Source organism: Papio anubis, unplaced genomic scaffold (assembly GCF_008728515.1).
Source record: "Papio anubis isolate 15944 unplaced genomic scaffold, Panubis1.0 scaffold206, whole genome shotgun sequence".
Lineage (NCBI taxonomy): Eukaryota > Metazoa > Chordata > Mammalia > Primates > Cercopithecidae > Papio > Papio anubis.
In genome coordinates this window covers 88,876-111,544 of record NW_022162088.1, presented here as the reverse complement: position 1 = coordinate 111,544, position 22,669 = coordinate 88,876, and the positions used below count along the sequence as shown (strand labels likewise).

At 37.0% G+C, this 22,669-nt stretch overlaps 1 protein-coding gene across 4 annotated transcripts in view; it reads left to right on the top strand.

Moving 5' to 3' along the window:
• Window positions 1-22,669, top strand: part of LOC101025161 (transient receptor potential cation channel subfamily M member 7) — a 101,513-nt gene that overhangs the window by 36,980 nt on the left and 41,864 nt on the right. For 3 of the 4 annotated variants that reach the window (XM_031661628.1, XM_031661627.1, XM_031661630.1), the window contains exons 11-20: window positions 1,589-1,723; window positions 6,490-6,543; window positions 11,880-12,020; window positions 12,297-12,431; window positions 13,305-13,585; window positions 15,109-15,337; window positions 16,453-16,608; window positions 16,686-16,829; window positions 19,057-19,185; window positions 21,355-21,633. In XM_031661628.1, the coding sequence (XP_031517488.1) occupies window positions 1,589-1,723; window positions 6,490-6,543; window positions 11,880-12,020; window positions 12,297-12,431; window positions 13,305-13,585; window positions 15,109-15,337; window positions 16,453-16,608; window positions 16,686-16,829; window positions 19,057-19,185; window positions 21,355-21,633 (1,683 nt within the window). The remainder of the gene's footprint in view (window positions 1-1,588; window positions 1,724-6,489; window positions 6,544-11,879; window positions 12,021-12,296; window positions 12,432-13,304; window positions 13,586-15,108; window positions 15,338-16,452; window positions 16,609-16,685; window positions 16,830-19,056; window positions 19,186-21,354; window positions 21,634-22,669) is intronic. The other variant, XM_031661629.1, reaches the window with a different exon arrangement.

Here is a 22,669-nt window from a genome sequence, read left to right as displayed (position 1 = left end):
ACAGCCTATTAATGTAGAGAAAACTAATAAGTATTAATTTCTTGGAAATCGGGCCTTATTTTTAAGCATGTGAAAATATTTTCCTTGTGACAGAATTGAGTATTGAAAAATGTCACAGAAAACATACCTTGTATCTTTAAATGCCATCATGTAAAAGGCATACATTTCATCAGTATATACTTAAAATAGGCCTAGGTGTGGTGGCTCATGCCTTTTAATTCCAGTACTGTGGGAGGCTGAGGTAGGAAGATCACTTGAGGCCAGGAGTTTGAGACCTGTCCCTATTTAAAAAAATAAAAGAAAAAGAAAAAAGGCAGGTACAGGGGTGCACACCTGTAGTTCTTAGCTATGTGGGAGGCTGAGGTGGGAACATCCCTTGAACCCCTAAGTTTGAGGCTGCAGTGAGCTATGATTGTGCCACTGGGTGACAGAATGAGACCCCGTCTGAAAAAATGGAAAGTATATACTGAAAATATCATGAAGACTATATCCTTGCTAGGTGATGTAAATTGAAGATAGATTGGAGAAAGAAATGGTAATACAAGTTCCTCTAGAGAAGTTGTGTAGTTGTGTGTTAAACCTCTGAAGATAGAATAAGATTGGAAAGTAATGGGTAAAAAAACCAGTGGTTTTGTATTGATTTTTGCCACAAAGATGTTTTTAGTAATGTGGTACTAAATTTTTAAAAATACACAGAAATATACAAAATATTAAAAAATATACAGACTATGTTAAAACAATATTTATTAATAAAACTCAGTGAAATACCTACATTTTGTGTCTCTACTGATTTACCAGTATTTGATTTGAAAGTCTGTTGAAGTCTATAAAATAGGCTTTAATATATAAAGGACCGCTACAAATGCTGAATGATACAGATGTGTTATATTAAGCACAAATGACATAAGTTGTACTGCTGTCAAGTGATTTCTTTTCCCTAATAATGAATGATTTCTTTTAAAGTTCTGAAGAAAACTAAGTACAATCTTGCCTGACTTATCTGGTGGTTGTATTTTTGGAAAATTCATTGTAGAACAAAAACCATGATGAAATACTTAGTGTTCATTTGTAAGGCAGAATTACTGGTTTTTCACTCATGAACATCTAACAGGATAATAAAAAGTTGTGTGGGATGCGGGATAGTTTCTTTCTGAGTAGAATTCTCCAGCATATTGCTTGATTTCTGATGTCCCTTGACCCTACCCATTAAATGTTAGTAACAGCACTCAATTATTGAAATAATCCTTACCACAAAACTTTCCCTAAACACCGAGAGCATTGCTTTAAGGTATTCTTTCCCGAGATTTAATTGATGATGGATTCTGTTTTTTCCCCCATGTAACATTTATTCTCCTACAGAAGTAGTGTTTGTGGAATATTCTTTAAGAAATGTTGTTCTAGAGAGGTCTTTTAATCTATTCCCTCAACACCTGAAGTCTTACTAGCTTTTTACTGTGTTGCATCTTTCTAATTTTGTTCTAAAACTGTTGGGAACAAATTAAATATAAATCCTAAGGACTTAACATTTAAAAGTGTTTGTATAATTAGAATATGTGAACTATATACTTATTAAATTTGATACTCCTAGGTTGGATCCTTGGAACAAGCTATGCTTGATGCTCTTGTAATGGATAGAGTTGCATTTGTAAAACTTCTTATTGAAAATGGAGTAAGCATGCATAAATTCCTTACCATTCCAAGACTGGAAGAACTTTACAACACTGTAAGTCTACGTTAAAATTCTTTATTGACTACATTTTATCTTTTGGGAAATGTTACTTTACCTGAATATAGCCGTTCCTATTGATAAAACCCTTAATGTCTTCCTCGATTATATGAAAAAATTATAGCCAGTCTTAGTATGGATTGGTTGTATTACAGTCTGAAACCCTTTCCTTGTTTTTAGAACCCATTCCCTGTCACCATACTCACATAGGGCTGTTAAGCCTACCTCTCTTTCCTATCTGTCTCCCTTTCCCTCCCCTCACCCCTTTTTAAAACTATAGGATCAACTTCTTAATTATAGGGTGATTATGTTTCTTTTGACTCTGTTGTCTAATGGAGGAATTATGCATTGCTTTTTGCTCTTTTTTTACATTCATTGTTTGACCTCATGGTATACCCCTTTTAGCTTACATACTGTTTTCATTTTTTTGGTAAAGGACTCCTGAAAACTTATTATTCTTGTCACAAAGACTTTCTCATTTTATTCCAAATTTTTATTATCATTAGCATTGAAGATATACTACCCTTCTTAGTGGTTTTCTGATGAATATGAATTTACTACCCAAATCCTTAACTTGATTTTCAAAGATCTTCATATATTGCCCCAGCTACTTTTCTCACTTGGCCTTTTTATTGCTCCCCAAATCCTGGGGGAGAGGGGAACGGCGGCAATAAGATGGTAAATGTCTACCTACTATTTACTAAAAATAAAAACTTTTTTTTTTTTTTTATTAGATGGAGTCTCGCTCTGTCGCCAGGCTGGAGTGCAGTGGCGCCATCTTGGCTCTCTGCAAACTCCACCTCCCTGTTTCAAGTGATTCTCCTGCCTCAGCCTCCCAAGTAGCTGGGACTACAGGCATGTGCCACCGCACCCAGCTAATTTTTGTATTTTTAGTACAGTCGGCGTTTCACCATGTTGGCCAGGATGGTCTTGGTCTCTTGACCTCATAATCTGCCTGCCTCAGTCTCCCAAAGCGCTGGGATTACAGGCATGAGCCACAGCACCCAGCCAAAAATACAAACTTTTTTTAAAAAGCATTTGCTGTTTTCACAGTGCTGGTCTGTTTTGCTTCCAACTAATAACCCGTTTATTGAAATGTTGTTCATTGCTTAGAACTTAGCTCAAATGCATGCCACTGGTTCCATGAAGCTTGATGGCATAGTTAAGTACAATTATTAGGTCTTTCCCTTTGCATTGTAAATTTCTTTAAAGTAGGTATTATATCTTATTTTCTCCCATTTTTTTCTTTTTTTGAGACAGAATCTCACTCTGTCGCCCAGGCTGGAGTGCAGTGGCACGATCTGGGCTCACTGCAACCTCTGGCTCCCGGGTTCAAGCAATTTTCCTGCCTCAGCCTCCTGAGTAGCTGAGATTACAGGTGTGCGCCACCATGCCCAGCTAATTTTTGTATTTTTAGTGGAAGTGGGGTTTTACCATGTTGACCAGGCTGGTCTTGAACTCCCAACTTCAGGTGATCCGCCTGCCTCAGCCTCCCAAAGTTCTGGGATTACAGGCATGAGCCACTAGGCCCAGCCTCCATTATTTTCTTTTAATAGTGCATAGCACATTTGCATTGAACTTTGTTGACATTTTACTGTCTCTAGTGGATAGATGTAAAAATTAAAAGGATTATTCATTGTGCTGTAGTAAGGTTTATCCCTGAAATATAAAGCAGTGTAAAATAATAAAAATAAACATTGATCCCATTAGCAAGGCAAGTAATTTTTAAATTATGTAACTCAAAGGTCTTAAGAAAATACTGTAGTTACTTTTAGCATCAATTATTGATGAAGTTTTAAAACATTTAAGGGCTTGCAACATGATAAAGTAGTGGTTCTCAAACTTTTTAATTTCAGGGTTCCTTTACATTAAAATTATCAAGAACTTCAGAGAGCTTTTCTAAAGAGGTTTTGTTTATGTGTGTTGGTATTTTAGAATGTAAAAATGCGAGTTTTAAAAAATATTTGTTTTTATTAAAGTAGCAATTATGTTTACTTAAAATTTCTAAACTTATCCCATGTTAACATAAATATTTGTTATTTGTATTTCTTTTTTCTTAAATTAGCACCTTCTGCCTGATACGTTTTTATTTTTATTTATTTTTTTGAGACGGAGTTTTGCTCTCGTCATCCAGGCTGGAGTGCAATGGCACAATCTCAGCTCACTGCAACCTCCACGTCCCAGATTCAAGTGATTCTCCTGCCTCAGCCTCCCGAGTAGCTAGGATTAGAGATGCCCACCACCACACCCGGCTAATTTTTGTATTTTTAGTAGTGATGAGGTTTCATCATGTTGGCCAGGCTGGTCTTGAACTCCTGATCTAAGGTGATCCACCCGCCTTGACCTGCCAAAGTGCTGGGATTACAGGCATGAGCCACCGCGCCCAGCCTGCTATGTTTTTATTTTTAAAGAAAACAGAAAAATTGCTGAGGAGAGGAAAACATTTTTGCAAATGTCTTTAAAGTCTAGCCTTATAAAAGCAGCTGGATTCTCATATTTGCTTCTGAATTTAATCTCACAATATCACACATCAGAAAGCTTCTGGAAAACTTCACCAAACACGGAGAGAATAAGAATGAAACAATACAAATACAATTTTAATATGATTAGGAAAAAAGTCTTGATCTCATGGAACTCCCAAAGGAATCATGGGGGCCTCAGGTGTCCCCAGGTCATACTTTGAGAATTTCTATGTTAAAGTACATTTATTATTTACTAACAGTTTATTTTTAATGGATAAACATTTAATAGAGTAGGATAAAATAGAATTTAAAAAATTCTAAGTGCCTTTGCATATGATTATATACCGTTGGAGAAAAATGCAATGAAATTCCCCAATACTTCCAAAATATGAGATGCTTCTTACTAACTTAGAAGAAACTCTTATTTTAAAAAGTTAACCTGTGGGGGAGAATTGGCAGAGAGAACTTAGCCCCTGAGTGGATAGACTAAATAAATATTGTTGTTGTTGTTTTTTAAATTTTTTATTTTTGGGGGGATGGAGTTTCACTCTTGTCGCCCAGGCTGGAGCACAGTGGCGTGATCTCGGCTCACCACAACCTCCGGCTCACCACAACCTCCGCCTCCCGGGTTCAAGCGATTCTTCTGCCTCAGCCTCCCGAGTAGGTGGGATTACAGGCATGCGCCACCACACTGGGCTAATTTTGTGTTTTTTCAGTAGAGACGGGGTTTCTCCGTGTTGGTCAGGCTGGTCTCGAACTCCCAACCTCAGGTGATCCACCCGCCTCGGCCTCCCAAAGTGCTGAGATTACAGGCTTGAGCCACCGTGCCCGGCCCTAAATAAATCTTGTAAAAAGAAGACAGAGCAAAGTAAAGTATAATTTATATGCAATGTCAATTGTAGTCATCTTAGATATTATATAGAATTTGAAAGCCAGGAATATAAAAGAAAATAACTTTTTCTCCAAAGAAATAATGGTAGATGGCCGGGTGCGGTGGCTCACGCCTGTAATCCCAGCACTTTGGGAGGCTGAGGCAGGAGACCATCCTGGCTAACACAGTGAAGCCCCGTCTCTACTGAAAATACAAAAAAGTTAGCAGGGCGTGGTAGCAGCGGGCACCTGTAGTCCCAGCTACTTGGGAGGCTGAGGCAGGAGAATGGCGTGAACCCAGGAGGCGGAGCTTGCAGTGAGCCGAGATTGCACCTCTGCAGTCCAGCCTGGGCGACAGAGCAAGATTCCATCTCAAAAAAAAAAAAGAAATAATGGTAGGTGCACCCAGTTAAATTTTAAAACATTTTACAAAGTAGATGTGATCAAAATAGAAAAGTAGATTGAGTTGATTACTATAATAACTTATCATATAAAATATCAATACACGGGTGGCATTAAATCCCATTTGATAATTCTTTTAAACAATAGGATTTAAAGTATTTAGAAGTCTCTTGATTTGTGTCACCTGGAATTCATTGCATTAAATTTCAGACGGGTCAAATGACTACCTCAGGTCTTTTTGAGCCATTTACTTCCTTCTTGGTCGAGGAGAATAGATATTTGGCTATTTTTTCAAAACACAGACTGCCATCAAAATGAGATTACTAGAAAGGTGGAACTTGTGATTAGTCCACTCTAACATTATATATTAAGAGAAGTAAGATAATGGCAAAATTATGGCATATATAAATGTTAAATCAGGGATGTCCAATCTTTTGGCTTTCCTGAGCCACATTGGAAGAAGAATTGTCTTGGGCCATACATAAAATACACTAACGATAGCTGATGAGCTTAAAAAAAAAAAAATTGGAAAAAAACTCAATGTTTTAGGAAAATTTACAAATTTGTGCTGGGCCGCATTCAAAGCCTTCTTGGGCTGTGTGCAGCCCGTGGGCTACAGGTTGGACAAGCTTGTGTTAAAAGACTTATTACTCAAAATATTAAAGTCTCAATATGACTTTATTAGTGATGGAACAGAGGAACAGACATTTTAACAAGAAGAAAGGTATTGTACGGCGCCATTATCAATGAAATAAATGTAAATTTAAATTTAAGGTACAGTTGTAAAGTTGCAGTGTTGACATGACTTTTATGAAACAAAAAAGAATGTATCATTTTAGTGATACTCTAAGATTATTTGTTTTTTGGCAGTAAACGTGACAATTCTTTGTTGTTCTACTTTATGAATAGAACTTAAGGAAATAACTCCAAAACAGTGTAATTTATATAAGGAGGTTCTCAAAAATCCTGTAAACTTTAAATTATTTTAGAAGAAAAATAATAGTTTGCTGTAACTTTTTCTCCCTAAAGAAACAAGGTCCAACTAATCCAATGCTGTTTCATCTTGTTCGAGACGTCAAACAGGTAAAAGATTATTTTTGCTTTTGAAAAATGTTATTTTAAAAAATCATTTATATTTCATCTTTTTTTTTTTAAAGCATTTAAATACATTTTGGAAATACCAATAAAATTAGTTTACAGAACAAGATAAAATATGAGCTGAATTTGTGGTAAGAGAGGAGTAAAGAGCATAATGTATCAGAAAACAAGAAAAAAAGAGAATTTATGAAATTAAGACCACTGCCAGGCATGGGAGGCTCAAACCTGTAATCCCAGCATTTCGGCAGGTTGAGACTGGTGGATTGCTTGAGCCCAGGAGTTCGAGACCAGCCTGGGCAGCATGCTGAAATCACATCTCTACAAAAAGTTAAAAAAATTACCTGGGCATGGTGGTGCACACCTGTAGTACCAGCTACTCGGGAGGCTGAGGTGGGAGGATCGCTTGAGGCCAGGAGGTGGAGGCTGCCACGAGCCATGATCTTGCCATTGCATTCCAGCCTGGGAACAGAGTGAGACTCTGTCTTAAAAAAAAAAAAAAAAAAAAAAAAAGCTATTGAGCTTCTGGTCATCCAAGATAGAATATGATGTATAAAGCTCATTGGTTCATAAAAGAAAGACTGTTGATAGAATGTATCTTTTTTCCTCTATCTTCAGCAGAAATTTGTTCCTTAGAAAATTGTCCGAATGTAAAGGATACTGAATAAGGAAATTGAGGACAGGGTCATGATCTTAATGGCAGACTTTGCCAGTAAAAATGCTGAAAAGCTCTCTCCCCTTAAAAAAAATTGCCAGTAGAAATACTGAAAAGCTCTCTCCCCTTAAAAAAAAAATGTAGTGTTTCTACTCAGCCATACAAAAGAATGAAATCATGTCCTTTGTGGCAATGTGAATGGAACTAGAGGTTCATTATCCTAAGTGAAATAACTTAGTCAAATACCACGTTTTCACTTATAAGTTGGAGCTAAACAATGGGTACCTGTGGACATAGAGTGGAATGATAGACACTGGAGACTTAACAAAAGGTGGGAGGTTGGGTTGGGGGGTGAGGGTTGAACAATTTACCTGTGGGTACACTATTCACCATTCAGGTAATAGGTACACTGAAAGCCTAGTCTTCACCACTACATAACACATGCATGTAAGAAATCTATACTTGTAACCCTAAATATATATAAATCGCTTTAACATTTTTAAAAGTAAAACAAAATCTAGTATTGGTAGTGATGAATGTATAACACTCTCATGATCTCAGGCTATTCTGTGGCCACTAAATTGATGTACTCTTATTCCTCTTCTCTCCTATCAGGATTGTTTGTGAACTAAAAGTTTTAAACATTTATCACCACTTTTATAGCCATTTATATTGGTGTTCAATACAGTTTTGTTTTCCTTGATAAAATAGTCTTTATATTTATTTGGTTAAAATATCTTCTAAGTTTCTAAACTTAAATTTTGTTTAGAATTATTTATTTCAGCTTTTACTTGCTACTTAATATGAGTGCATTATTAAACACATCGAAGGCCAGGCCTGGTGGCTCATACCCGTAATACCAGCACTTTGGTAGTCTGAGGTGGGAGGATCGCCAGAGAGAAAGTGTTCGAGACCAGCCTGGGCAACAAAGCGAGACCTTGTCTCTACAAAAAAATTAAAAATTAGCCTGGCATGTTGTCACCTGCGTGTAGTCCCAAATGATTGGTGGGGGTGTTGGGGGGCACTGAGGGAGGATCACTTGAGCCTGCAGTGTGCTGTCATTGAGCCACTGTACTCCAGTCTGGGTACACATCAAGGCCCTGTCTTAAGAAAAAAGAATGACATTAGAAATGTCATTTTTAACAGCCTTGAGGATGTTTTTTAAAAATGTCATTTTCTGTTTTCATTTTCATTATTTTGTAACTGATCTAATACTAAACTATCCCATAGGAAGAACCGAGACATTTTATATTAAAAAAATTTTTTTTTGGAAATGAAGTTTTGCCCTTTCTTGCCCAGGCTGGAGTACGGTGGCGCGATCTTGGCTCACTGCAACCTCTATCTCCCGGGTTCAAGTGATTCTCCTGCCTCAGCCTCCTGAGTAGCTAGGATTGCAGGTGTCTGCCACCACGCCTGGCTGATTTTGTTTTTTTTGAGATGGAGTCTTGGTCTGTTGCCCAGGTTGGAGTGCAATGGCACGATCTTGGTTCACTGCACCCACTGCCTCTCAGGTTCAAGCAGTTCTCCTATCAGCCTCCCAAGTAGCTGGCACTACAGGTGTGTGCCACCACACCCGCTTATTTATTTATTTATTGGTTATTATTATTATTATTTATTTTTAGAGACGAGTCTGGCTCTGTTGCCCAGGCTGGAGGCAGTGGCCGATCTCTCAGCTCACTGCAAGCCCCGGCCTCTGCTCACACGCCATTCCTCCTGCCTCAGCCTCCGAGTAGCTGGGAGTACAGGCGCGGCGTCGCGCCACTGCCCCCGCCAATTTTTGTATTTGGTAGAGATGGAGCCACTGTCAGCCAGGATGGTCTCGACCTCCTGAACTCGCGATCCTCCCATCTCGCCTCCCAAAGTGCTGGGATTACAGGCTCTGAGCCACCGCTACCAGCCCCATTTATTATTGTTATTATTTTTGTAGAGATGGGGTCACTGTTGGCCAGGCTGGTCTCTCAACCCCTGACCTCAGGTGACCACCCACCAGCCTCCCAAATCGCTGGGATTACAGGTGTGAGCCATACACACTCCAGCCCATGTGTGCGTGCTTTTTCTTATAGCTTTATTGAAATGTATTTCACAACAAAATTCGTTCATTTAAAAAGGGGAGACATTGGCCAGGCGCGTGGTGGCTTGAGGTCAGGAGTTCAAGAACAGCCTAGCCAAAATAGTGAAACCTTGTCTCTACTAAAAATACAAAAATTAGCCAGCCGTGGTGGCGTGTGCCTGTAGTCCCAGCTACTCAGGAGGCTGAGGCAGAAGAATTGCTTGAACCTAGGAAGCGGAGGTTGCTGCAAGCTGAGATTGTGCCATTGCACTCCAGCCTGGACAACACAGCAAGATCCTTTGTCTCAAAAAAAAAAAAAAGGCATACTTTTTTGACTTTATTCACAGAGTTGTGCAACCATTGCCACAGTCTAACTTTAGAGCATTTATAATACTTCGAAAAGTTACCCTGTACCCTTTAGCGGTCACTCCTCATTTCTTCTCCTTCTCTACTCCCCACTTCCGTTTCCTTCCTAGGATAACTATTAATCTAATGATTTGCCTATTCTGGTCATTTCACATCAGTTTGATTTGGTCTTTTTAAATAATTAAAATTTCCTCTCCTTCCCCTAGAAATCTTAAGTAATGGGGGAGACCTTAAGACCATGTTTCTAAGAATTATGGTAGTTAAAATTTTGGAAACAAATCTGAGAATTTGTATACATTGTTGTTACATTGGTGGCTATGATAATAAGCCCTATTTTTTGATTTCTGTAAGTGATAAATCCTGAAGTAAAGGCAGTAATTGAATATTTTGATTCACATTGGTAAAGAGTTTTATGGCTTAGTATAGTTTGAGAACTTGATCGTCATGACATTTGATAGATAATTCACATTATTTTACCTAATTTAAATATTTCTTATTCAAGTGGGTTCATATAATGGCATTTGTCATTTTTAATAAATAATATTGCTCAAGCAGCATATTTTGAGGCTGCTTGAGTTAAAACCAAAAATCATGTATTCAAGATGGAAATATGTATTTTGATTTATTTTCAAATTAGAGATTTAAAGGATATAGCTATCTAGAAATTAGAAATTTCACAGATGAAAACAAGATTTTATTTATTTATTTATTTATTTTTGAGACGGAGTTTCGCCTTTGTTGCCCATAGTAGAGTGCAGTGATGCGATCTTGGCTCACTGCAGCCTTCGCATCCTGGGTTTAAGCAATTCTTCTGTTTCAGCCTCCTGAGTAGCTGGGATTACATGTGCCCTGCACCACACCTAGCTAATTTTTGTATTTTTAGTACAGTCGGCGTTTCACCATGTTGGCCAGGATGATCTCAAACTCCTGACCTCAGGTGATCCACCCCCTCAGCCTCCCAAAGTGCTAGGATTACAGGCGTGAGCCACCATGCCCAGTGAAACCAAGATAGTAAAAATACAGACATTTAAAAAAAAAAAAAAAAAGTTCATGACATTATAATCAGGGAAATAAAAAAATGGTAATGGTAGGAGGGCAGAATTAGTTAATAAATACAAATTATCTGATGATTAAATCCCTTTAAGATTATTTAATGAAATTAACCAGTTTTTAAATTTTTAAACAGGCCATCTTTCCAAACTCACAAATGGTGTATGTTCCAAAAGTGCATTTGTAAATTGCCATGGGAAAATGAAGTCTTAGCTTTAAACAATGTTGCAAGTGATAGTTAATTCCTAGACAACACTATAAAAACCTATAATATCGCCAGTATAATTTTGGTTAAAAAATATTTACGTGTATTTCTGGGCCAGTCTGGAAACATAACACAGCATTAGTTTTGCAGAAAAATGCAATTTTTTATATATATCACAATGAAAATGGAATAGTTGGCCAATTAGCATTTCCATTGTCTCTTTTTTTTTTTTTTTTTTTTGAGACAGAGTCTTGCTCTTGTATTTTTCGTAGAGACCGGGTCTCTCCATGTTGGCCAGGCTGGTCTGGAACTCCCGACCTCAGGTGATCCGCCTGCCTCAGCCTCCCAAAGTGCTGGGATTATAGGCCTGAGCCACTGCACCCAGCCTCCATCTTATGTGTGAAGTATTGGGGCAATAGAGAGATGAAATTGTTATCTTCCTGCTTTAGGTCATACTCCTGTCTCAAGGCACACCTTTGAGACCTCAGAACTTCAGAATCCCGTATTTTTACAGAACAAATAGAGAAACAAACATCTCCTTCTGTAAAGATAGCTGCTGGCAACCCTTGCTGCTGCTGCTTTTTTTGTTGTTTGTTTGAGACCAAGTCTTGCTCTGTCTCCCAGGCTGGAGTGCAGTGGCACAATATTGGCTAACTGCAACTTCCGCCTCCCGAGTTCAAGCGATTCTCCTGCCTCAGCCTCCTGAGTAGCTGGAACTGCAGACACGTGCTAGCTTGCCTGGCCAATGTTTTTGTAGTTTTAGTAGAGACGGGTTTTCATCATGTTGGTCAGGCTGATCTCGAACTCCTGACCTCAGGTGATTCACCCACCTTGGCCTCCCAGAGTGTTGGGATTACAGGCGTGAGCCACTGCACCTGGCCCTTGCTGCTTATACAAAGTAAACATTTGTCATTTTGGAGAGTAGGCCTGTTCCTAGGCAGGGCATGGCAATATTGAGAAATGCTATCTGATCTATTTAAAACATGTTTTGTTTCTAGGGAAATCTTCCTCCAGGATATAAGATCACTCTAATTGATATAGGACTTGTTATTGAATATCTCATGGGAGGAACCTACAGATGCACCTATACTAGGAAACGTTTTCGATTAATATATAATAGTCTTGGTGGAAATAATCGGGTATGTAAAATTTGGGGGGAAATCCATATATGTGCTTTAACATTAAATGCACTTTAAATGTTAAGAATTAACATTAGAATGGAGAAAGTAACACTGTCATAAAATTGAAGATTTTCAACTAAGAGTAATTAGAAATATTTTGTCATGAAAATCCTAAAGCAGTCATATTTTGTTTATACACAAACACATTTGCACACGTATATAAATTGATTCTTGAATTTTTATAACATGTCAGCATGTTTAAATCTGTAAAAGCTAATAAGAGCTCATTTTCAGAGGTCTGGCCGAAATACCTCCAGCAGCACTCCTCAGTTGCGAAAGAGTCATGAATCTTTTGGCAATAGGGCAGATAAAAAGGAAAAAATGAGGCATAACCATTTCATTAAGACAGCACAGCCCTACCGACCAAAGGTAAATTTATTTAAATATTATTCTTTCTGAGTTTTTATTTTCTTCTTTCTAAATTACTTAGTATTATTAAACAAAAAAACCTAATTGGATTTAGTAAGAATTACCTTTCATTTTTGGGTATGTCTTAGAATTGTCATTTTCTCATACACAGAGATATTAATTATAAGTTAATGATTCTGTTACTTTTTTTTTTTTTTTTGAGATGGAGTGTTGCTCTGTCACCAGGCTGGAGTGCTTTGGTTCAATCTTGGCTCACTGCAACCTCCGCCTCCCGAGTTCAAGTGATTCTCCTGCCTCAGCCTCCCAAGTAGCTGGCACTACAGGCACCCGCCACCACACCGGCTAATTTTTTGTATTTTTGGTAGAGATGGGGTTTCACCATGTTGGCCAGGATGGTCTCGATCTCTTGACCTTGTGATCCACCCTCCTTAGCCTCCCAAAGTGGTAGGATTACAGGCATGAGCCACTGCACCCGGCCTACATTTTCATATTTAGCTATGATGATAACCAAATTAAAATGTTTTAATAAATGGTTACCTGACTCCTTTCATTCCAGTTATACTTGATTAAGAACATGTATGACAAAAATGTTATCTAACCCTTTATTAAAATTATGTTCTATTAGAATATTAGTTGAAATATTTAGGCCCTTAAATTTTGGGAAATGTTTATTGCAAAGACATTTCTGTTAAAATAGCGTTTTCATAAAATGAATTATGAGCTATAATAAAAATCCAGTTTATAAAATTTATGCTATTATGTGCAGTTTTATGGAGCTGAATAATGTAAAGGATATTTTATTAAAATTTTCAGTGACATAAATTTCATATGGCCTTATTATAATGATCTTTATAACTTTATTTTCCCTGGAAGATTGATACAGTTGTGGAAGAAGGAAAGAAGAAAAGAACCAAAGATGAAATTGTAGACATTGATGATCCAGAAACCAAGCGCTTTCCTTATCCACTTAATGAACTTTTAATTTGGGCTTGCCTTATGAAGAGGCAGGTCATGGCCCGTTTTTTATGGCAACATGGTGAAGAATCAATGGCTAAAGCATTAGTTGCCTGTAAGATCTATCGTTCAATGGCATATGAAGCAAAGCAGAGTGACCTGGTAGATGATACTTCAGAAGAACTGAAACAGTATTCCAAGTAAGTGATATTTTATTATTTGAAAACATTTTTTTTTTTTTTTTTGAGACGGAGTCTCGCTCTGTCACCCAGGCTGGAGTGCAGTGGCCGGATCTCAGCTCACTGCAAGCTCTGCCTCCCGCGTTTACGCCATTCTCCTGCCTCAGCCTCCCGAGTAGCTGGGACTACAGGCACCCGCCACCTCGCCTGGCTAGTTTTTTGTAATTTTTAGTAGAGACGGGGTTTCACCGTGTTCGCCAGGATGGTCTTGATCTCCTGACCTCGTGATCCACCCATCTTGGCCTCCCAAAGTGCTGGGATTACAGGCTTGAGCCACCGCGCCCAGACTATTTGAAAACATTTTAAAAATTCAAAGTAGATATTGTTTGAGTGGCTGTTACAGTGCCACGTACTTAACGGTGATGTATTTATATGTATAATCTTACTGGTACAATTGACAGAAAATTATTGAAGCGTATATATTTTTTAATTCAGAAAGAAACTTTCTGCCTCTATGAAAAAGAGGTTATTATATTTACAACCCAAGAATTAAATATTTCAGCAAGAAAGAAGAAATGCAGCTTGGGCAACATAGGCAGACCCCGTCTCTACATGAAATTTAAAAATTAGCTGAGTGTGGTGGCACTTGTCTGTGGTCCCAGCTACTCAGGAGGCTGAGGATCACTTGAGCCTGGGAGGTTGAGACTGCAGTGAGCTGTGATCATGCCACTGCACTCCAGCCTGGGTGACAGGGTAGACCCTATCTCAAAAGAAAGAAGAAATACCAGAAGTCATTTTAATTTTTGCAAATGGTAGCAATTGGATTAGAAAGTTCCATTTGAATTGGTAAGGAAAGGGCGGAAGTGAGGTTGGAGCTGTGTTATAAGAAAATAGACTGAATTCAACTGGGAGGCACTTCAGAAGCTAGAAGTACATACATAGACTAACGACATAGTTCATAAAAATTTACAATTTACTTGGGGGGGCAGTATTGAAATATTAAACTGGAAATGTAGTTTGTAGAAGTTTTCTAATATATACTAAGACCTCCCGCTTCCCAAGTGGGGTCTTTAGAGGACAGTGACCAACTGTTACTGAAAATAACTCTTAACAGGGATCCTATGGTTACTTAGTGGAACTTCAAAATTCAGATGTTTCTCATAATTAGGTTAGTCCCTAGTCACATTGTTCTTCCTCTTTACCAGGTACCAACTGTTTTCTGTGTTTGAAATACTGCATAAACTTTTTTGAACAGAGCATTGTAACATTGTCAGTTTTGATTGACTTCGAGATTATAGTTTGATTTCTAGGACTGGGAGAAAGTGCTCTGGATTCACCTTTTCAGTCTTGTACATAATGCGACATATTTTAATATTTTGTGAATAGATGTAGATGTCTGAAAACAGTTATAGTTTTAATGCCTCATAATTCTGTAAGTGTGTGTGAGAATATTAAAAGGTAGAAAGTATTAATGTATATAAGAATAGTGGCTTAAAATTGCAGTTTGTTAATCTGAGTATATTTTGGCTTTTATCTTTTTATAGTGATTTTGGTCAGTTGGCTGTTGAATTATTAGAACAGTCCTTCAGACAAGATGAAACCATGGCTATGAAATTGCTCACTTATGAACTGAAGAACTGGAGTAATTCAACCTGCCTTAAGTTAGCAGTTTCTTCAAGACTTAGACCTTTTGTAGCCCACACCTGTACACAAATGTTGTTATCTGATATGTGGATGGGAAGGCTGAATATGAGGAAAAATTCCTGGTACAAGGTATACTTTAGAAATAATTTGATATAAAGTGTATGATAAGATAAAAAGAACAGAGGAATTAGTCAAAATGTGTAGTAAAATGCCTTGATGTGTGAGGGTAATGGTGGGGGTTATAGAGGGAGCAAGAAGGATGATTGGCATTTCATCCCAAGTGGTATAATGGGCTTCTTTTTTCCTCCTCTTCTTTACTTTTGAATCCTTTTCAGGTGTGTATAATGATTATGGCCTCCTTTTGAGCTAGAAGGGGAACAAATGGGAAATACTGGAGATTATGGCCCTGAGCAGCCTTGAAAAAAGTTACTACTTTATGAAAGGATTATTCCCAAATTCTGAAATTCAAGACCTATCTACTAATTTAATAATCTGTTACTTTTAAGTTACTTAAAGTATATTGAATGAGTATATTCATATACCCAGTTTATACTTATAGATAAGTATATACATGTGGCCCGTTTATATCTTTAAAAATTTGAGTAAAATGACATGTACTTCAGGTTTTGTCATGGTGATACATACTGCTTTTAACTTTGCTTTTTGTTCTCTTACATCTTTTTAAATAAGGTGCAGAAATGTAGGAGTCAGAAATCAGGCAGTTTTAACCATAGGCCACTGAATAACCAACAGAAACCCTGTTACGCAATTACAATTTCTTCATGCTTTGGGATTTTGCAAGTAATAAGTAAAATTTTAGAAATAAACCTTTTTGTTTATAGAGGCACAAGCTGAGTAATCATGTTATGACATGGAACACTTGCAAAGAGATTTAGGATAAAATTAAGGACATAGCACCTTTATAAGGTTTGAATTTTGTGTAAAGAAAATGTGTTTTCTGAACAAATTGTAATCTGATTTTATTTAAAGGACAAGTCTATAATAATTATTAAATCTATCCTATACCCTTATTATCATAATAATCAAATGTTTTGTTACTCTTTAAAACTTGGGCCTCTTTAAATACAACATGTAAGTAAAAAATGAATTTTTTGTTTTTTTCTCTCCACTACTGGGGCAAAATGGCTAATCATCATAAGATATTTAATATCTTTTATTTTTCTTTATTATATTCTTGAAGGTCATTAATTTTAAAATGCAAAATTATGTTTCTAAAAATTTAGGTCATACTAAGCATTTTAGTTCCACCTGCCATATTACTGCTAGAATATAAAACTAAGGCTGAAATGTCCCATATCCCACAATCTCAAGATGCTCATCAGATGACAATGGATGACAGCGAAAACAACTTTCAGAACATAACAGAAGAGATCCCCATGGTAAGCAGGAAAACATTTTAAAGTAAACATAAATTTGTTCTGAATAATTGTACAAAAAAAATTTTTTTTAATTTTAGGAAGTGTTTAAAGAAGTACGGATTTTGGATAGTAATGAAGGAAAGAATGAGATGGAGATACAAATAAAATCAAAAAAGCTTCCAATCACACGAAAGTTTTATGCCTTTTATCATGCACCAATTGTAAAATTCTGGTTTAACACGGTATGTTTTTAAATTACACGAGCATAATGTTTTTAAGAGATAGGCTGTGGGGGACCACTGGTTCAGAATCCATACTAATCTTGATATAACTTGGATCACTGAAAAGGCATTTCACATTTAAAAGAGTGATACATTTGCCTTAGTTTCATTTAAATTGTCATCTAGAGTGATAAACACTAACAAATTTCAGTTCTAATTGGAACCAAAAATATACTTAACAAATATGTGATAACCATTGGTCTTTGTAAGTTGGTAGCAAATACTAATCAACTAGTAAAATTCATGATAAAAGATGGACCAAAAGAGATTCTGATACTTTTTTTTTTGTATTATGAAAGTTTTTTTGTATTATAAAATTTTTTTGTATTATAAAATTTTTTGTATTATAATTTTATAATACATAAAAGTCTGAAATAAACCTGTTGGCAGTGTTAACTGATGATGATGAAAAGTAATCCAGATCATTTATATGGTTTTATTTATCTGTGGCTTATTTCTTTAATCGTATTAAAGTGTATGCTTGATTACCTTCCATATAATTGGCTTTTCTCTTGCTTTATGGAAAAATTGATTTGACAGCAGATAAAGAGCATATGTCCATACAAGGATGGACTCATCTGTTATTTTGGTTGAAATGTAGGTGTTTATGTGTTTTGGTTATTTTGTGTGGAGAATGAGCACTAGGAAATATTAGTTGGCTATCTTGCTGGTGCTGCTTTTCCTAGTGATGGACCAACCTGAAGGAACAGGTGATACAGTAAATGAGATTAGCCCCTACTTTTAACCAGGGACTGAGTAAATGAGTTCTTAACTCCTCTTCATCGGAAAATTCTTAATTAAGATGTTTTTAACTTTGTTGTTTGGAGATTTTTTCATTTTCATCAATAAGAATCTGTTTCTTTGGCGATTACTTTTTCACCCACATGTGACCATTAACATTTCCTTACATCTCTATGTGAAAATGTTCTTGTTCCTTCCTATTCAGAGGCTGAAATTGCAAATATCAGTTATCTGATCTAATCTCCAAATTCTGTCTCCACTAATGAAAATAGGGCAGTTTTCTTACATTTGCATTCATGTGAATGGCTACGTTAAAATAGCCAGTATGGGTGACTACAGGAATTTCTCTTTTCTTTCTTTACTGCAGTTTACTTCCCTAGCCTGTTATAGATAATCAAATCAAGGATATGACTTACTTTAGGACTGATGGAGACAAGATAGAGATGAGAGGATTGTTACCCATAATTTTTCAAGGGTCAATAAGTGTGGGTTTTCCTCTGAAATGAAATAAATACTCACATGTTTTTAAACATAAACTTTATCACCTCTCTATAACCTGTTTTGTAAAGAGTGTCAAAGGTGGGCTGTTTCTGTACCTGGGGCAAAGCCTTTTCACATCTTTCCCACTTTTTGGGGTTCAACTTTAGTGCCTGGGAGCTAAGAAAATACCAATTGTCTATCTGTCTTGTCTTTTCTCTTTTCTTTTCTTTCTCCTTTTTTTTTTTTTTTTTTTGACAGAGTCTTGCTCTGTTGCCCGGGCTGGAGTACAATGGCATGATCTCAGCTCACTGCAACCTCCACCTCCCAGGTTTAAGCAATTCTTGTGCCTCAGCCTCCCGAGTAGCTAGGATTGCAGGCATGCACCACGATGTCTGGCTAATTTTTTTTTTTTCTTCAGTAGAGACGGGGTTTCACCTCTTGGCCAGGCAAGTCTCAAACCCCTAACCTTAGGTGATCCACCTGCCTTGGCTTCCCAAAGTTCTGGGATTATATGCGTGAGCCACCACACCCTGCCTCAGTTGTCTTTCTTAGGAATACTGTTTGGTTGGGGGAGGAAGGAGGCAGGAAATATGTGTTCCTTGATGATTATGGTGGTGAAATTCTGCAGTGATTTGAATATATGATGATACTGTAGGTGTGAGTTAAGCAGAATTGTGTGGCATATGCTGAGAACATAAACCTGATTACAAAATCCTTTCTATGGGATGTTCTAAAGGTTGACTGAGTTGTAAAACAACACGTTTATACTCTGGGGACCATTTATACTCCAGTAAATGCAATGTCTGTGCTGAAAAAGAGATATTTCTAAAACTATTTTAATAAGGGAAACCAGGGGATAATTCTCAAAGGTTCATTTAATGTCTATTTTTGTGTGTGGTTGAAAATGTTCATAATTAAAAGATTTATTTTGTAACCAGTGTTTATATAACCTTTACTTTTTCATTAGTTGGCATATTTAGGATTTCTGATGCTTTATACATTTGTGGTTCTTGTACAAATGGAACAATTACCTTCAGTTCAAGAATGGATTGTTATTGCTTATATTTTTACTTATGCCATTGAGAAAGTCCGTGAGGTATGTCTTTAATTTTTCCTACCAATAATTTACTGTATACATGGAAGATTTTCTGTTTTGTTTTGGGTATATACGTGGGTGGGTGTGTGTGTGTTTATGTGTGTGATGAGATTGTAGAAGTGTAGAACCTGTGTAATTTTACTGTTCCCAAAATAATGGCAAAAGAATGGCAAAAGAATAGAGAATTACTGAGTATGCTGTATACTTTGTTGCCATTACAAATACAATGATTTGTGTCAGAAATGTAGCCTATAAAAATGTAGCCTATATTTTGTTTGTTTTATTTCCTGAACGTTCACATTTGCTCTCTGTCACTCTTCAAAAAGTATTAAATATACTTGGCTAAATGACTTTTATTTTACCTGCCTGATTTAGCCAATTAGGTAGGTAAGTTATAAATAGGTCTTTAGGCCAGGCACAGTGGCTCACACCTGTAATCCCAGCACTTTGGGAGGCTGAAGTGGGCAGATCACTCGAGGTCAGGCGTTCGAGACCAGTCTGGCCAACAGGATGAAACCCCATCTCTACTAAAAATACAAAAATTAGCTGGGCATGGTGGCAGCCACCTGTAATCCCAGCTACTTGGGAGACTGAGGCAGGAGAATCACTTGAACCCGGGAGGCAGAGGTTGCAGTGAACTGAGGTTGCACCACTGCACTCCAGCCTGGGCGAAAGAGTGAGACTCTATCTCAAAATAAAAATAAAATAAATAGGTATTTATTTTGCTTTTATATCGTACTGCCTACTAAAATGTACTATACTGCCGTTGAATCATCATTTAGATTTATATCCCTGTGTCTTTCAGTTTTCAGTTTAAATTTTTAATATCCTGATTTTGAAGAAAATCTTTTTCTTAATATTTATACTTTGTTTTTGAAGTAGTAACTACATGAATATTGTTTTTTGATTTTTTGTTTTTTTGTTTTTTTTGAGATGGAGTCTCCCTCTGTCACCCAGGCTGGAGTGCAGTGGCACAATCTCAGCTCACTGTAACCTCCGCCTCCCGGGTTCAAGCGATTCTTCTGCCTCAGCCTCCCTAGTAGCTGGGATTACAGGTGCGTGCCACCAAGCCTGGCTAATTTTTGTATTTTTAGTAGAGACAGGGTTTCACCATGTTGGTCAGTCTGATCTCGAACTCCTGACCTCATGATCCACCTGCCTTGGCCTCCCAAAGTGCTAGGATTATAGGCGTGAGCCACCGCGCCTGGCCATGAATATTGTTTTATAACATACTTGCATAAGTACCTCTGAATTATTTCATGTCTCTACCTTGCATTTAGAGAATAGAAGAAATTGCAAAAATAATTAGAAGGCATAGTACTTCTCTCTCACTTAGATATCATAAGAATTTCTTTTTTTTTCTTTTCTTTTCCAAACACCAACTGGAACCAGAAGGAATTTCTTATTAAATAGCTTATTTTGCATTTTAAATTCCTCTGAGTGTTATGGTCCATATGTTTATTAAATCTGTTGTTCTATCAGCATGTTTAAAGAAATTGATTTGTTAAATGATAAAAGCAAATTGCAAAGCATTTTAAAATATATATATTCATAAAATAGTTCTGCAGGTGTTCATGAGACAGTAATAGTAGTGATTGCCTCTAGTGGGAAGAGTAATTAATTGGCTAAGGGAGAAGAGGGAAACAGATACTTTGCAGTATTTATGATACACCATGAATTTTGAAGATGTGAATGTGTTACCATTCCTCTCAAAAGATAATTCTTAAAATTCATATATTCAGGAGAAGAGGCATATGTTTTAAATAAGTTAGATAAATACAGCTACTTAAACCATTGAGTTATTTACTTTCTACAAAGAAGGCAGGTTTGGCAGCTACTACCAGGATATCCAGGTGCTGCTTTAATTTGAAATAAAACAATTTTGCAGAAGTATTTTACAATCCAGGTCTAGCGAAGTGGGTTGCAATCTGCATTTTCAGCTTCTTAGTTGGATGAATCTCTTGAACCTGGGAGACGCAGGTTGCAGTGAGCCGAGATCGCGGCACTGCACTCCACCCTGGGCAACAGAGCGAGACTCTGTCTTAAAATAAATAAGTTAATAAATAAATAAAATGCTATGTGAAACTCTGTAATGTTATAATTGATTGCTCTATGTGTTTTAATAGGAATAAATTGATTAAACTTTTTTTGTTGTTGTTAAACCTTTAGATCTTTATGTCTGAAGCTGGGAAAGTAAACCAGAAGATTAAAGTATGGTTTAGTGATTACTTCAACATCAGTGATACAATTGCCATAATTTCTTTCTTCATTGGATTTGGACTAAGATTTGGAGCAAAATGGAACTTTGCAAATGCATATGATAATCATGTTTTTGTGGCTGGAAGATTAATTTACTGTCTTAACATAATATTTTGGTATGTGCGTTTGCTAGATTTTCTAGCTGTAAATCAACAGGCAGGACCTTATGTAATGATGATTGGAAAAATGGTAAGTTGAGAGATGTTTGATAATACTCATGGGTTTATTGATTTTTTTTTAAAATCACAAAAATGTTATTAACATAGTTTTATTTGAGCCAGTGAATGTCTTTTATTTTGTGTTTGTTTGCCTCATACTTCAAATCAGCCATTCCTTAAGAGTTTCTCATGCTCAATCCCAATCCCCTACACCCATTTTGTGCTTTGCAAGATAATGTTAGCTATACAATCTATGGTTTATGTCTGTAGGTAACTCCTTTTTCCTGTCTTTACTGATCCAGGCCTTTTTTTTTTTGAGACGGAGTTTCACTCTGTCGTCGCCCAGGCTGGAGTGCAGTGGCGCTATCTCGGCTCACTGCAACCTCTGCCTCCCAGGTTCAAGCGATTCTCCTGCCTCAGCCACCCGAGGAGCTGGGATTACAGGCATGCGCCACCATGCCCAGCTAATGTTTGTATTTTTAGTAGAGACAGGGTTTCACCATGTTGGTCAGGCTGGTCCCAAACTCCTGACTTCAGATGATCTGCCCGCCTCAGCCTCCCAAAGTGCTGGGATTACAGGCATGAGCCACCGCACCTGGCCTGACTCAGGCTATTTTTTAAAAGTTAAATCCAGGATACCTAATCTTTTCCTAATACAGTATGCCCAGTATTTGCTCTTTTCCTTAGTCTTATCTGAGTGGCAGGTTTTATTTTTGAAAATCTAGATGTCAAGTTAAATGTGTAATTTTTTTATACACTAAATCTAAAATATATTGGGTCTACTCCTTGCCATAATTCCTTTTGGTTTTCAGTGGTGAAAAAGGCAAAATTTGTAATATAGCTATTGCTATTCCTCATTCTGAAATTTCTGTTCATCCTAGGAAATTTCAGGAAATGGCAGACAAATCACTATTCAGAGACATTCACTATTAACAGTTTAATGTACATCCTTCCATCCCTCAAGACATATATGAATGCATGTGTTTGTTTCAAACTTCTCGTAAATAAGTATATACAGTAGTTTTATCAAAATATGCTTTAAAAATACATGTTGTTTCTCAATTATT